This window comes from Lissotriton helveticus, chromosome 5_1, assembly GCF_964261635.1.
Source record: "Lissotriton helveticus chromosome 5_1, aLisHel1.1, whole genome shotgun sequence".
NCBI lineage: Eukaryota > Metazoa > Chordata > Amphibia > Caudata > Salamandridae > Lissotriton > Lissotriton helveticus.
In genome coordinates, this window is record NC_136065.1 from 969754636 (window position 1) to 969770197 (window position 15562).

The window sequence follows — 15562 nt, forward strand, 5'->3', positions numbered from 1 at the left end:
TTTTCGTTTTTTTATGTGCACACTAACAAAAGATTCTCTGTGACAAAAGCAGTAACCACAGACATATGCACATAAAATACTGCTTTTCGTTCATCCCATCCATCAAGTTCATCTCAGATCTGATTGGGATTCTTCTCGCCAAAAACTTCACAGCTAAGTCGAAGTACATTTAGAGGAGGCTACTACCTGGTTGATACACCCGTGCAGAAAGCACACTCTGCAGTCTTCAATCTCAATAAGTAAGGAATATATAGCTTACCTCTGCCCGCCACCACCGTGTGAACCCTCACAGGCACATTGGTGTCGTCCGGCACTTGCACCGCCTCCTCCCCAGAAATGTCCTCCTCATCGACCACCACCACCACCTCCGCGCTGGCCCCGCCACCAGATGTTCCACCTACAAAGTACATTTAAGAATGTTAGAATACACCACTCACTACTATATATTATTTGGTCTAGGAATAAAGAAATGTGAAAAAAAACAGAAAACAATGTAATAATTTGTGACTGTCTAATCTAAAGTAAAAATGTTCCTTTTTCCAGGGAAGGCTCAGTGCATAGAGCTATTGCTGACTAGAATGGGAGTCCAATGGAATTGCCAAATGTGCAATCTTAGTTAGCTACACAGACAGACTAATGAGAATAATCTAGTAATACCACAGGGAGTCATAGTCGAGGCAGGATAAGAATTTAGATACAGTCTAGAACAAGATCAAAGACGATTTATAAAAAATCGAATGAGGAACGCTAGGAAAAAATAGGTACTCTATATTAAAATGAAAACTTACTGGGGCCACTGCCCTCGCCTGGCCGATCCTGGCCTCCTACAACCACCTCCTCCTCTGTCCTCTTGCCCCTGGGGGGAGCTGATGTACAACATGAAAGAAAGAAAGACCCGAAAATATGGATGATTGTTGTCAACCAAATCAAACATTTCAAAAGAACAATAACAAAATATTTCCGCGAAATAGCAAATAGACAACTATTCCACGGGATATATTGACCGATCTGATGTGGTCTACTACGTTATTAGTATTTCTTGATTTGCGGACCGTTGACTTGGAAAGTTCCTATGTAACTCACTAAACAAACTACTAAAAAGGTTTGCCTAGGCCTGGCAGGCAGCAGTCCGCAGCACGCGAAGTGACAGACAAAGTCCATCGTGATTGCAGATCAGTGAATACTCAAACTATCAATCCACCGACCACCACCACTATTTCTTCTTATAGCCATGTGTCTAAAGGAAGGACTGGACTTGAGTCTGTAGGGGCTGATTTAGAAGCCCCTTGCGGCTCTTTTGCTCCATTGTTGCGTGACTTTTGTGACGCAGCGGCAGAACAAAAGAGGCGCCATGGTGCGGCGTATATTAACAACGTGACGCATATGGGAGATGCATCACGTTGTAAAGCCCTGCGCCATCAGGGGGTGTTCCGGCGCAAGGGAGGGCGTTCCTGCGAAGGAACGAATCCTAAAAGTGGCTGAGGGAAATCTACAAGATGTCAATCAGTCACTTTTAGGACAATGATGCGTGACTCAAACCCTGCGCCTGCTTGAAGCAGACGTACGGCTTGATGCAGCATTGGGGAGATAGGGCACCCCAGAGCATTGCTGGAGCTGCGCCATCGTTGTCAAGCAACTCCAGCAATGCGCCGCCTTTACGGCACAGATGCGTAAGGCTTCTGTGACGTTTTGGGCCCATGGTGCGCCACATTGTAAATACGGCGCACCATGGGTGGTGGTGGCATGGCGCACAATTACTGGCGCATCCCTGCTACTTTGCAGGGATGCGCCGGTAATTGAAAATCTGACCCTTAGTGTCCAGCATTACGCAGTTCTTTACACTACAATCATACATAATTTCTCAGGCCAATGAAATGAACACAAAATAGAAAACAAATAAGCATAGTAGCAAGGCTACTGAGAAGTCGAGCAGTGCACCTGAAATGCACAGACGATTTTGAAATATAATTTACCTACAATGTAATCGGCAGCATTATTGCTCTTGGTAAAACAACAAAAATTTGCAATATAATAACACACAGAGCGGAGAAAACAGAGTAGTGATGAAATAGCTAGAAATAGCTACTACTACTCACTAAGCCCGGGGATCTCTACGCCGAGCACGTCCAGCAAGTCGCGTTCCCGGTCCATGAGATCCGTCCAGCAGTGGGTGGCCTGGTTATAGGTGCGCCGGACCCCAGAGTGTTCAAACATGGCCCGGCACACCTTCTCCCACCGCTTCCGGCGCTCCCGGATCCCGTAGCCGGTAGCGATCTTCCCGCCTCCCATGATGGTCTTGGGGAGGCGGCGCTGGATGTGAAAGACTAGTGCGGCCACCTCCTCCGCACTAAAAATCTCCCGAGCTATAACTGTCTCCCCCCTCAAACGCCCGCACGGGAGCCGGGCACGGGGTGCTGGACCCTTCCCCTTCGCGGGCTTCTACCCGGCTCTCTTTGCCATGGTCTGGGCAGAAAGGAAGCAAAATAAGAAAGAAGAAATAGAACAGGGAAGAAGAAAAGAAAAGCGTTTAAAAAAGTAGTTTAAAATTAACAAAAAGTAGCAGAAAACACAAAAATATAGAGCTAAAAAAATAGAGGGATAGATAATAAGTAAAATAGATTAAAAAAAACTTCAAACAAGCAAAGGATGGCAGAGATTAAGAAAGGATACAGAGAGCATGCCCAGAACCATAGCAATGAATGAGAAACAAGATGGGCGCGCCCGTTCACGACCGCGTGGGTAAGTTCGCGCGAGATTTTCCTCGCGATCACATGCGAAATTGTACTAGCGAGCCGCACACTTTGCGAGATTACACATAGCGCCCGGAAACAGAATTACGTCACGCAAACAAGATGGCCGCGCCCATGTACGACCGCTAGGGTAACTTCGCAAACGTTGCGCTACAAGCGGCTTGCGAACACGCAAAAAATCACGCGAACAAACACGCCGCAAAAAAAACAAATCGTGTATTCGCACGAATTCGCGGCTTCCGAAATCGATCTCGCACGGATTCGCGCCCCGCAAATCGCGCGAAATTGCAGAAAAACGATTTTTGCAAAACTGAAAGCACTCAGCAGGTGCAAACGTTCAATCTTAACATTAGTAACCATTCACTCTAGTGCTTCCTGAGGGGCCCCTCCAGAGTTCAGTTGCCTATTTGCAACTATTCTATGACCCTGCTCTGACCCTCACAGCAGGCTCATAGAATAGCTACAAGTAGGCCATAAAGGTCCTGTGAAAAAAAATTGCACTGCAACAGAAAGCAAATTACAGATAAGGAAGGAAGCAGGTGCCAGCCAGACTGGAAGTTTAAAAATCAGTGACACATTAATCAACCCCAAATTAAATCATGGCAGTTGAAGCAGGGCAGGTGTGCTTGCTTTTTTTCACCCCCATAATCTACAGTGATAAACCAACCAGAGGGTGGCAGTGAGGATGTATCACAGGGTGGCATGGGTGTACCAGAGGGTGGCAGTGGTGAAACAGAGGGTGCTGTGAACCTGTGATGATGAACCAGACGTAGAAACAACATAGTCGCGGCCGTTGCGAGCCGACAAGTAAGTTCCCAATTGCGAACTGGTACACAAACCTCGCGAACTGGCAGAAACCCTTGCGAACACAAAAAAACACAAAAATCCGCAAATTCGCGAGAGTTCGCGGATTTTGCGGATTGCGAATCCGTAAATACGCAAGTTCGCGTACGCCAGATTCGCAAAATCCGCCCATGCTTAGTTGGGACTAGGGTGGGGCTAGGGTTAGGCCTTTAATTGGAAGTAGCGATTAGGGCTTCTGGTGTGATTGGCTGCTGGACTAGGTGTGGGACTAAGAGTAAGGTTAGGCTTTCTATTGGAAGTAGGGACAAGGGCTTCCTGTGCCATTGGTTGCTTGGACTAGTGTTAGGACTACTGGTAGGGCTAGGGACTCTATTGGACGTTGAGATCAGGGTTTTTTAAACTGATTGGGTGCTTGGACTAGGGCTAAGATTGAATGTAAGGTCCTGGTCTCCTATTGGTTCTAGATTTTAGGGCTAGTGTTATGATTAGATAGTGTTAGGGCTAGGGTTCCCATTGACTGAAGGGGTCACCTGACCACTAGGGCTATAAACGGCCATGGCTTAGGGTGTCTCAGCCTGGGCGTCGAGGCTAAGGGTGGAGAGGACAAGGGTGAGTGCCTGTTTGAGCCTGATCAAGACTCGTCGGGACCGGGGACAGAAATGCTGCCCATTTTTCCATTCATTAATACCCACCCTATGCATGTGTCGCTCTGTATATAAGCATTTATTTTCACTATAGATATGTACCTACCTTTGTGTATTGCTTTGTATAAAAATGTCGAATAATTATGTTGTTATAAAAACAAACCAAAAAATCATCTTTCGTCTACATGTACTTGCCTCCCTTGTGCATCTATGTACCTTCATGTACTTGGATCTGTGTGTCTGTTGCTTTTCTCCTGAAAAAAGCGTATCCAATGCACTACCCTATTTCTCATCCTGTACCTCTATCAATATCTCTAATCTGCATATACTTACCCCCTTTATGCATCTATATACTTTCAATGTACTTATGGATCTATATATTTATCACTTTCTTCTAATTTAGCATTTCCAATGCACTACCCTATTTCTCAGCCTATACTTCTCTCAATATATCTTCCAGCCCAACTTTCTGACTCGTCTCAAACCTCTTTCTGCTACTCCTTTCAATGCACTACCCTATCTCTCACCCTGTACATCTATCATTATATCCTCTACACCCACTCTCTCATTTATCCAAAACCCCATACCACTACTATGTTCCCCAAAATAACCCTTTGTTGACTCTTTCCGCTTGCATCATCTGACACCTCTTTTACTATACCGATCTCCCAAAACAAACCTATCTAAACTCTTCCCTCTGACTCTTCCCCTCTAAAAACCATTTTTACTTACCCAAAAGCCTCCTCCTACTGCTATGACCTAAAAAAAAGAAATCCTTCATTCTTATATCCCTCCACTATCCTTTTCAATAACAATAACAGACTATGTTCACTTCTCTAATTCCATATTCCACTATACTAATTCACCACTAATCCTTTATGGGTCCAGAGTAGCGTGCTACTCGCCAACAAAGCGTTTCAAATCATCATCAGGGTTACAAGCGCTATATAAATGCAAACCTTTTTCCCTTTTTTACCCCTCCCCAACCCTTCTCAATCCAAATAACTGACTAACATATCCACCACTCCAAATTACTTCATATATCACTATACTAACTTTCAACACTAATCCTTTATGGGTTCCAGAGTAGCCTGCTACTCACCAGAAAGGCGCTTCAACACCCCATCAGGGGTAACAGGCGCTATTTGAATGCAAACCTTTCTTTCCCTTCTATCCCTCCGCTATCCTCACTCCAAGTAACTGACTAATATCCACCACTCAAATTACTTTCATATTTCACCATATTAATTCACCACAAATCCTTTATGGGTTTCCGGAGTAGCGTGCCACTCGCAAAAAAAAGCACTTCACACCCCATCAGGGGTAAGAAGCGCTATAGAAATACAAGCCTTTTTTTCCTCTTCTATCCTTCCGAATCCAAATAACTGACTAACTATCCACCACTCAAAAATGTACTTGCATGTTTCACTATACTAATTCAACACTAATCCTTTATGGGTCCCGGAGTGGCGTGCTACTCACCAAAAAAGCACTTTGACGTCTCGTCAGGGGTAGTAAGCTCTGGACAAATGCAATTACAATACAATACAATACTAAACAGACAATCACAAGTACATTTATCTGGCAGGCACTAGGGCCATGATTTTAATGGTGCTGAAGGTGCAGTGGCACCTTACAGGCAATAAATAGAGTCATGGTTTGAATGGTGCAGTAGGTGCAGTGGGACCAGGGCCAAAAGTTGTCATAACTCCTCTAAACACATAATAGAATTAATTGATGTAATAGCATAGGTTTGAAAAATGAAATGAATGAGGGAAATAATATTGCAATTACCTACCAGCACTATACCACTTGTAACAGCACAACATATTGCCTTTTTGTACATCAACACATCATAACCTTTTAACAGACGTTCTGTAACTTACACTGTACAACTACTCAGCAAGGTACATCTTACATAAAAAAAGCTTAATATTAATACCGTAAGTGAAACCTAATGTATTTACCAAAGCTTGTTATGGTCTGGCTTCACGGCACAGCTGTCGCTAGTCAATTATGTGAGCGTCACTAGAGAGGGGCTTAAGCTCCCCTCACGTTGGGAGCCAGACGTATATGTTTTGACAAGGTAAAAGTTTTAAATTTTTGTCTCATAAAACGGGAAGTGATGGAATTTGTTGCATACTTTCCACCATTTTGTCGCACATTTTCACTGTAATTTTCGGCAGGTTACACCTGGCTGAGTTTTCCCTGGAAAAAATTGTGAGGGTTACATTATTTACTGCACATCTCATGAATACGATTACACAGCTAAAACCGATTAATTCGTTTCAGATCATCCTGATGCAAGAATGTATAAAAAAATAGCAAAGCATTTGCAATGATTTTTTTTAAATAAATCTTTTTATCGAAACAGACACCGGTTCAAATAAACAGTACAGAGAACAAAGCTAGGTGATAAATAACACAGGCGTACAGCTGAAGAGGATTACATTTCCACATAAGAGGGGAATATCACGAGGTAAGAGGGACATTTGGTTCACAACAATCAGGTGGCATACAGATTTCACCACTGTAGCTATTCCAAGGGCTCCAAATTCGTGCCACTTTTTTGGGCATCCCCTGGCAACGTAGACCGTCTTTGCCCTAAACATACACCAATCAATGTCCCTTTCCCAGGCCTCTAGCGTAAGTGGTTTAGCAGTGTCACATAATTGTGTGACGTTTCTCTTGGCTATTCTGAGAAAGTGCCATCTTTCTTGCATTGGTATGTCCCCACTTTTTGCTGAATTGCTGATGTGCTTTGACTGAGTGTGCCCTTGGCTCCTGCCAATCAGGTACCCAGGGCCTGTGTTCCTTCCCTAAAACTGTATTGAAGCTGAAACCCAATTGGCATCTCTGGCCACACGTCAGCCCCTGGTAAATGGTACCCTAGGTACACAGGGCATTGTGACCAGAGAAGCCCCTAAGGGCTGCAGCACTTATTGTGCCACCCTTCGGGGCCCTGCACCCTGACACCCACACCCTGCCTTTGCAGACTGAGTGTCCTGGTGTAGAACTAAACAAAGAGTCGACATGGCACACATCCCTGTGGGCCATGCCCACACACCCACTGCCCTGGCATACACCAGTCACCCCTCTAGCTGGGTGCCCTATGCCAGTGGTGTGGGCAAAGGTGCATGAGCCATGTGCCCCTACAGTACCCAGGGCCATTCCTGGGCACTGTAAGAGCAGTGATGCCATTAAGAGTATATGGTGCTGGGAGGTTGTCATTACGAACTCCACAGCACCATAATGGCTACACTGAAGTCTGACAAGTTTGATATCAAACTTCTCAGCACATTAAACCCACACTGATGCCAGTGTGGGATTTAATGTAAAATGCACTACAGAGGGCATCTTAGAGATGCCCCCTGAAACCTAACCTACAATCCACATCTGGCTGAGAGGCTGCCTAGGCTGCCCCACTGCAGACATGTTGTTGGACCCCTGTATGGGGAGCCCCCGCTCTCCTGGTCGAGGTGCTGGGCCTCCTCCCCCAGGATGGGAAGAGGGAAGCATCAAAGGCATACCGCCTTTGTGAGCATCTCCAGACCACTTGCTGTACTCAGCAACTGGCCCCCACCGGTTCTGACCCCCACTCTGGCGGGAAGACTGCCTGTGCCAACTCCACCCCTCAGGTGGGAGAGGCGAGGTGAAGCACAACTCTGGCCATCTTGAGGATGGGGAGCCCTGCCCAATTAGATATAGGTTCCTGCCCCCCTCCCACAGGAGAAGAGCAGGATAGGGGGTGTACTCACCCCAGGACAGGGACCTGTTGGGCCCTGCCCCTCCCCTACCTGTAACGCCCCTAAATGTAGTATTTAGGGGCACCCTGAACCTTCCTTCCTTAGATCCCGATATCGAAACAAGAAAGAAGACCAAGAAGAAGAAGACTTGATGTGCAGCTGCTAACAAGAGGACGCCACCAACTGACTTGGCCCCAGCCCTACCGGCCTGTTGATCCTTGAACCTGCTCATGTTAAATCCGGGCATCTCCTGCGGACAGCAACCTCAAGAAACCCTGAGGACCTGCCTGCCTTGACCCTCTTAGAGACTGGGACTCCCACGAGCAGTGGCTCTGCTCAAACAGTAATACCCCTGGTGCCAGCCAGTAACCACGATTCCAGCCCACTCTGCACCCGTCGAGCCCGGCCTGTGCCTGAGTGGACAAAGACCCTGAGGACGTCCCCCCGGCGGTTCTGACCCAGAATCCAGTGCCAAGGACCCTCCTCGATGACCCGGACGACGCCTGCAGACTCAGAACCCCTCCAATCGCGACCAGCAGAGGGTAAGATTTCCTGACGTCCAAAGACACCCCTCCTGTGCCCAGCTCTGGGGTGCCTCCCTACCCTCCAAGATCCCAACTTACCCCTCGAAGTGTTGGTCGCTCCAGAAGATCCTCCGTCCTCGAGCCTGCAGCCTTTGCTCCCTTTTCAAGATTTCCGTTGAATAACATTGAGCACCCGGGGGCTCAAAAGCACCCTACTCCCAGCTGCCCGAGTGCCCCTGGCAGTGCAACCTTGGTCCGATCCTACATCCCCATTTGCCCTGAGCAAGTGACCAGGAACCCAGCTCCCACAGCCGCGTGGCCTGCTAGCCAGCAGCCACCAACCAAAGGCCCTCTGCCTCTCATTGGATAACATTGGGCCTAACTACCTCTTCACCCGGCTGCCCCTGTGCCACTGAGGGTGAACCAACTGTACCTACCTAACCCTGGGAGACCCCTGAGTCTATGCCCAGAACCTTAACTCTGCCAGTCGAGTACTTACCTAAAAGCCGATAACTCACTTTTCTTCCATGGGCTACCATTGACTGGTTTCACTTGAAATTCTTCTAAATGTGGAGTTTTGGAATTTTAAAATATTCACCTAAAATCAGCCAAACAACGAATTCGAATGTACTCACCTGTTATCAGGGAAGACCTCAGAGCTGCACCTTTTAGCCCAGCACCAACCCTGAAAAGTAATTTTAACCGTACTTACCAGTAACCTGAATTTTCTTCCATAGGAAACCATTGACTGTTTTTCTGTGAAATCTCTTCAATGTGTCGAATTTTGCAAACTACAAATATTCTTTAAAAATCGTACCAACTACCAAAACGTATTTACTTACCTGTTTTAGATAGTTTCCCAGTGCTGAACCTAGGAGTCCAGTACTGGATTACAAAAGTAACGTGAACATACTTTACCTGCAAAGTGAATTTCCTTCCATAGGATAACATTGGTAATTTCAACTGAAAAAGTTTTTAAGTGTCAACTTTTAAAATACAATAATATTCCTTAAAAATCACTACTGTAACCAAAACACTTTTACTTAACTGTTTACTTTTCTAACCACAGGACTGGATCCTGGATTCAGTTCCGGGACATGAGCTGTAATCTACAAAGCAACTAATTGCATTGAACTGAACATTCTCATTGACCTCAATGTTGCACTGTGTTTGAAATTGTGTTGCCTACTTCAACAAACTGTAACTATTGCATTCAAAAAAGTCTATTGCCTATTTGAAGAGTATTTAACTAAAGTAACTCATACTGAGAAATTATATTTTGATCCCTTGTGGTTCTAAAATAAAACAACTATATCTTTTGATACATAACAATTGGCCTAGAGTTCAGTTCTTGAGTGTGTGAGACCAATTGCTGATTGAGTGTGAGAAACCAATGGTTTACACTGTCCTCTGATACTGCCTTACTGCTCTACCAAGCTACCAGAGAGTAAGGTTATATCTAACTTTAGCCTCTGCCAAACCTCTGGGGTCTGGGGACTCTATACACAATGTACCTTACTTTGGTCCAGTATATATAGAGCCACTTTCCTACAGCTATCATGAACCCCGGGGTGGCCCATTGTGTCTGATGAGTATGGAGGTCTGTGGGTTCCCATATGTTTAGGAGGCAATGCCTCGCCTCTGGTGAAAGACGTATGGGTAGCACTGCAAATATTGCCTCATGTACCTTGTGCCAGAAGGAACTGACGTGCTTACATTCCCAAATGATGTGTAGGATGGTTCCCGGTTGACTACATTAATGGGCCCCGTTTGATCCATATGGGGAAAACTGATAGTGGGGAGTGCAGGAGAGGATGTGTACACGGTGAAGGATTTTTAGCTGTACCAGTCTAAGTAAGGCGCGCCGGAATGGCGACCACTCTAGGGGAAGCCACTGCATCCTGCCAGTCTTCGTCTTCTATCTCGAACCCATCCCCCACCCCTTTCTTTCTTAATGCCTGAAGGGGGTCAGTCATATTGTTGATCAGTTTTTTATATATTAGGGAAATCGTCTTTTCTGGTAGGTGGCCATCCAAGATTCTGTCACCTAAGGGTGAGGCTTCGGGGGGGGGAGGAGGGGGTGTCCCTCTGGGTAGAAGTGATTGTAGGATCTGGGCATATCGGAAATGTTCAGTATCACTCACTTCAGCTAGGTCGTACTCAGCCTGCAGTGTGGTGAAGGATATGACTACTCCTTCTCCCCAGAAGTCTTTGATTTGTTTAATGCAAATGAGGGCCCATCTGTCAAAACCTTTTGACCTCCATAGGCTGCCCAGTGTTTCGGAATCCCAAAGTGGGGTGGCCAACGTCAATTTATGTCTCCAACCAAGAGAGTTAGTTGTGTCGTGCCAAATTCAGACCGAAAGAGCAGTGGAGCCTGTCAGGGTGTATCTTTTAGGTTGCGAATAGAGTGCCCTGTTATAATTGCCTCCGGGGAGGAGCCATTTATCCATGGCATATCCAAGGTTGTCGCCTCGTCCATAGGTGCCGTGATTTACGGCAGCAAGGTGTGCTTCTCAATAATATTTTTTTATGTCTGGGATGCTTATACCACCATCGTACCAGTTTAAGGTCAGTTTATTGGGGACGATACGCAGCATGCCGTCCCAGAGCAGTTCTCTCCGAAGGCCCTCTACTTCCCTGAAGTATTGTGCGGGTACCGGGTCAAAGGCATATTGCAGTGCGTAAAGAAATCTGGGCAAGGACATCATTTTAAACAAGGTCGCTCTGCCCAATAGGGAGAGGGGAAGTGATTTTCAACTGGTAATGTCTTTTCTAAGTTTACACAGGGGCGGAAGAAGATATTGGGCATAATGGGATGAGGGGTCGAGAGAAATAAAAATACCTAAGTATTTAAAGTCAACTGTGTTGATCTGGATTGGGCAGTTTCCCGGGGGATAGGCGGATCTCCTCTATTTGCAGTGATTTTTAGTCAATGCACGTCTATTCACAGTTTAAATAAATAGTAAACCACCCATGCTTGATGATTTACAATGAAATGTCCTCTTACTAAAGGGAATGTATAATTCATTGCGTTGTCCCCCTAGACACACATATGAAAAATTAATGGTTGTATTATGCTTTCCCACGTCTTATGCAGGTGGAAGAGATGTGCTGAAGGTGCTCAGTCCTTCTCTCGTCTTGACTCAACAGATGAGGTTGAGGCAGATGCTGACCCGGAAGCGGAAACAGAACCAGATGCCGGCGCTGAGGCCGAGAGCTCCAATCTCACCATGTGCGGCTCCGTCTGCTCTGCAGTCAGCAGCAGCTAGGACTGCGCCTTTGAGACGAGCACGGGAGGAAGGCTTCTCATGTTATTCTCAGGTCCCAGTGAGGAATATATCCGGTCACTGGAGCTCTTTGATGAAGGAATGGGGCACAAGCTATCCGTTTTTTTGAAGCAGTAGGGCAAGCACTGTAGAATCATAGTTCTTAAAGAACTGAATTCAGAGAGTTAGGCGAATGCACGTTTTAAGGATACCGCCGATATCCGCCATGCTGAGAGGTTCTTGCTATGCAACAGCGTGGGAAATTCCAGAATTAATGTTATATTTTTTTCTTGTGAACCCCGCGCACTGCAGCATATGTTTATATGGTGAGATGACATGCTTACAGCACTGTTAATGTTACTACCCATCTTTGTAGAAGATTTACGGTGGAAATTGAAAACAGATTAATGATGTGGTATGGTAGTTTGAATTAAGTAAAGAGGAAAATAGTTCTATCATAATAAATATATGGTAGGTATCCTCAAAACTGACTGCCAATGTGTGGAAGGAGGCGGATTTTTTCAATTGTTTTATTTTATTAATTCGTAGAATAATATATTAACAGACAACTGAGTAATAATTTCTTAGGAGGAGAGTTCTTACTTTACTCAACTAGATGGGTAAGGCATTTTCTACTGTATTTTGAGTTTTGTGGATTGTTTTATCTTTATTCTTTTTGAATAGTAATAACATAATTAGTCTGGCTTCATTATGAAATTATTCTCTTGTACATACACATATTTAAAACATTCTTATTTTAAATCGGCAAAAAATGGCATGCTTGCTGCTGACAGTTAAGGGAATAACACCATCACGTTGCATAAGTGTGTATCATTACAGAAATGGAACAAAAGTGTGAGTACTGAGGTCCAAACCTTCATGGCATTTCTTGCAGTTTAGCTATGTAAATTTCAACTTCTACAAAAAATAATACGTTTGCATGTAAGTGGCAAGACTATATTTTTCCGCAGTTTTATGTGGAATCTGAGAGTAAGTGATACAAAAAGCTCAAGCGGTTTTAAAACCAAAATTTCATAAACTTATTTGAAAAATGAAAAAGACCAAGTGTGCAGGCACAACTTGTAGGCAAAACGCCAAAGCTTTTTCTATCAACTGCATATCGCCTGTCCAGGACAAAATCAGGTAATTGATCTGTCCTATTAGTATTCGTCCTGTAGAAGATATTAACTTTCTCTATTGGAGAGTTGCATAATTAGGCATGTAATAGTAGTACAGACAATGCAATAGTAAACCTTTATAGTTGTACAGCATGTATATCATTGTAACTATGTGATTTAGAGCCCCTTAGTTGAAGGGGCTTTGTAATATTGACAAGAATACAGATGCATTGTTTCACTATTTGATTTTTTTCTTCTAAGATGTGTTTATGCTCTGTTAAATTCCTGGAGAGTCAGGGGTAAATAAAAGGTGTTATGCAGGCTATGCACATCCTCACACCTCTGTATATCTGCGAAGTGGCAAGGCTTAGTGGGGTTTCAATGTTCCTCACCAAATTGTGCATAGGTATTATTTGTGTGTTACGTCACTACTCACCTCCAGGAGAAGTCAACAGTTGAGCCAATATAGCAATTTTCACATGTATTTTTTTTGTCGTCTAATATATACTTTCTGTAATAGAGAGTCATCTGGAAGAAGGTGATCTATACAGATCAAGCTATAATTGCAATAAATTCACTGACTCTGCAGGAGAGAAGAGATGCAGAGGTCACCCCATCCCATTTTGCGTAAAACACCAAAATGTGACAAACGTAGTCATGTTAGCAGTACCCACTGTCGTCCACCTCAGATTATCGGCTTGCCTGCATATACACAACAACCTTTAATAATATATTTTTGTTCTGAGCCCCTGTTGCATGGTCAAAGCACAATTTTGCATTAACACTGAGAACTCTGGTGTTCCTTATTTTGATTTTCCCTTTTGTGCTTCTTGTGTGGTGTTTAATTGGTGTTCAAAGTGTGAGCGTGCTAAGTAGACAATGTTAACCAGAAAATAAGCACATTCAAAGGCTTGACGTTTTTGGCTGATATATGTGCTAGATAATTAAGCCACCTGTAAATCAGTTATATCCACCTGACTGGCTACTGTTGTTAATTGTTTAAGTTCCTGCGTCCAGAGTTTAATTTCCTATATTTTTGCATCCTGTTGAGTGCACCATTATTTCCTACATTCCAGATAAAAAGTATGATGGGCTCCAACAGTGATTGTTGTGAGGTTGGTTGAAAGTCAATTTGGGGAAAAAAAGCTAAATTTGAAACAGTCAGGGTCAACAAATTGCTACAGTAGACTGTCTCATTCCACGTCAGGCACATTTAAAAAAAATGGTAATTTCTGAAAGACCCCAAGTAGTTTAAGTTGGGGTTTTCTCTGCCTTAAGGCAACACTAAATTGTAGCAAGATACTGCACATGGTAGCTTTGTCGTTTTTTGCTGATGAAGCCACTGTTTGCAGAAGTCAAAGGATGCATCAAGACACCAAAAGAATATAACAAATGAGGACGTATGAAGAACAACGTTGCATTTTCTCAAAGAATAAGGAGACTTTGAAGGTTTCTGTTACATGTTGTCACGGCCAAACTAGCGTAAGATAATGAATTCCTGCAGCATTATGGCCAGCTTACTTCTACCAAAAATAAAAAATGTGTAATTGTTGTATCTTGCCTCATTTAATTTTGGGTCTAATCTGGCCTGATCCCGGCTTTTTCAAATTCTTTTATTCCAGTCAGATGCCAAACCTAAGAACATAGAAAAAGAACACCTACTCCTAAAGTAGAACAACTCCAACAATGACCTCCTCTGATCCTGGTATGTGACTTGAAATCATTCAATACTCAATCTAACCTGGTGGTACCCAAATCAGAGCAGAGTACCTTCCACATACCAGACAAATTCTTTTCCTCATGGACATCCCTTAGCACACATGTTGTAAACCCTGTTTCAAGTCTGAATAATTAAAACACAGTAAGGCCAGGTGTTTTGGCATGGTTGACATTAACATTAACTCTAAGTCTAACTGTTCTGGTAACAATAATACTCATTCAGTGAGATAAATTATTCTATCACAGGTCAGACCGCATGTCAACAAAATATATATTACCCTTTGTATGCATCACAAACCCCCTTCAATTGAAAGAATAACTGATACGGACGAACGTAGTCGTAGGTGGTCCAGTCACTATCAATGTTCACTTCTTCTTCTGATGATATGCGTGTGTCTTCTGCCTACTCTTGCGTGGCAGCAGAAGTGCAATGTGGCTGGTATTAACTTTAGTTAGAAGGTAGGGTACTCACAAATTAAGAGCTATACTGGTGATGCGCCGATAGGTAGCGATTTAAGGAGGTGGCATCCTCAACTGTCCTGGGCACTGGGCAACGGATTAGCCTGCAGCACGGGATGCTAAAATGCAAGGAAAAAGAAAAAATGGACCTACAAATACCAAATTAGGCAGGACCTCACTGGAAAATAGAAAAGTAATTTGATAAGCACATGCCAGTTTGATCAAAAGTTAACATATACATAGATAGCTTAGTATTCATTTAAACGCTGCACTTTAAATCCAATTTCCTAACCAAGGTTAAGGTTATAAGACTTGTAAAACGTTTAAATTACAGTTATTTTGCCTTTCTTTCCTCCCTTTCATATGAGGAAGGATCAATAGTAGCACATAGTCCAACACATGAACATGACTTTTAGTACTTTCAGAACAGGGGCAGATGAAATTGCATTGCTTTAAAAAGCATTTGGTGTTTATATCCCTTACATTAATGGCAGGTTTGTCTGCGAGTCATTGATAGGGTGTGACGAGA

At 44.0% G+C, this 15562-nt stretch overlaps 1 protein-coding gene across 1 annotated transcript in view; it reads left to right on the top strand.

Annotated features, from left to right (window-relative positions):
• The window catches only part of STK32C (serine/threonine kinase 32C), a 1542229-nt gene extending 1528701 nt beyond the window's left edge, over positions 1–13528 (top strand). Inside the window, exon 12 of the mRNA XM_078643478.1 lies at positions 11569–13528. Coding sequence (XP_078499604.1) covers positions 11569–11740 — 172 coding nt within the window. The 3' untranslated portion in view covers positions 11741–13528. The remainder of the gene's footprint in view (positions 1–11568) is intronic.
• The last annotated feature ends 2034 nt before the right edge of the window (positions 13529–15562 follow it).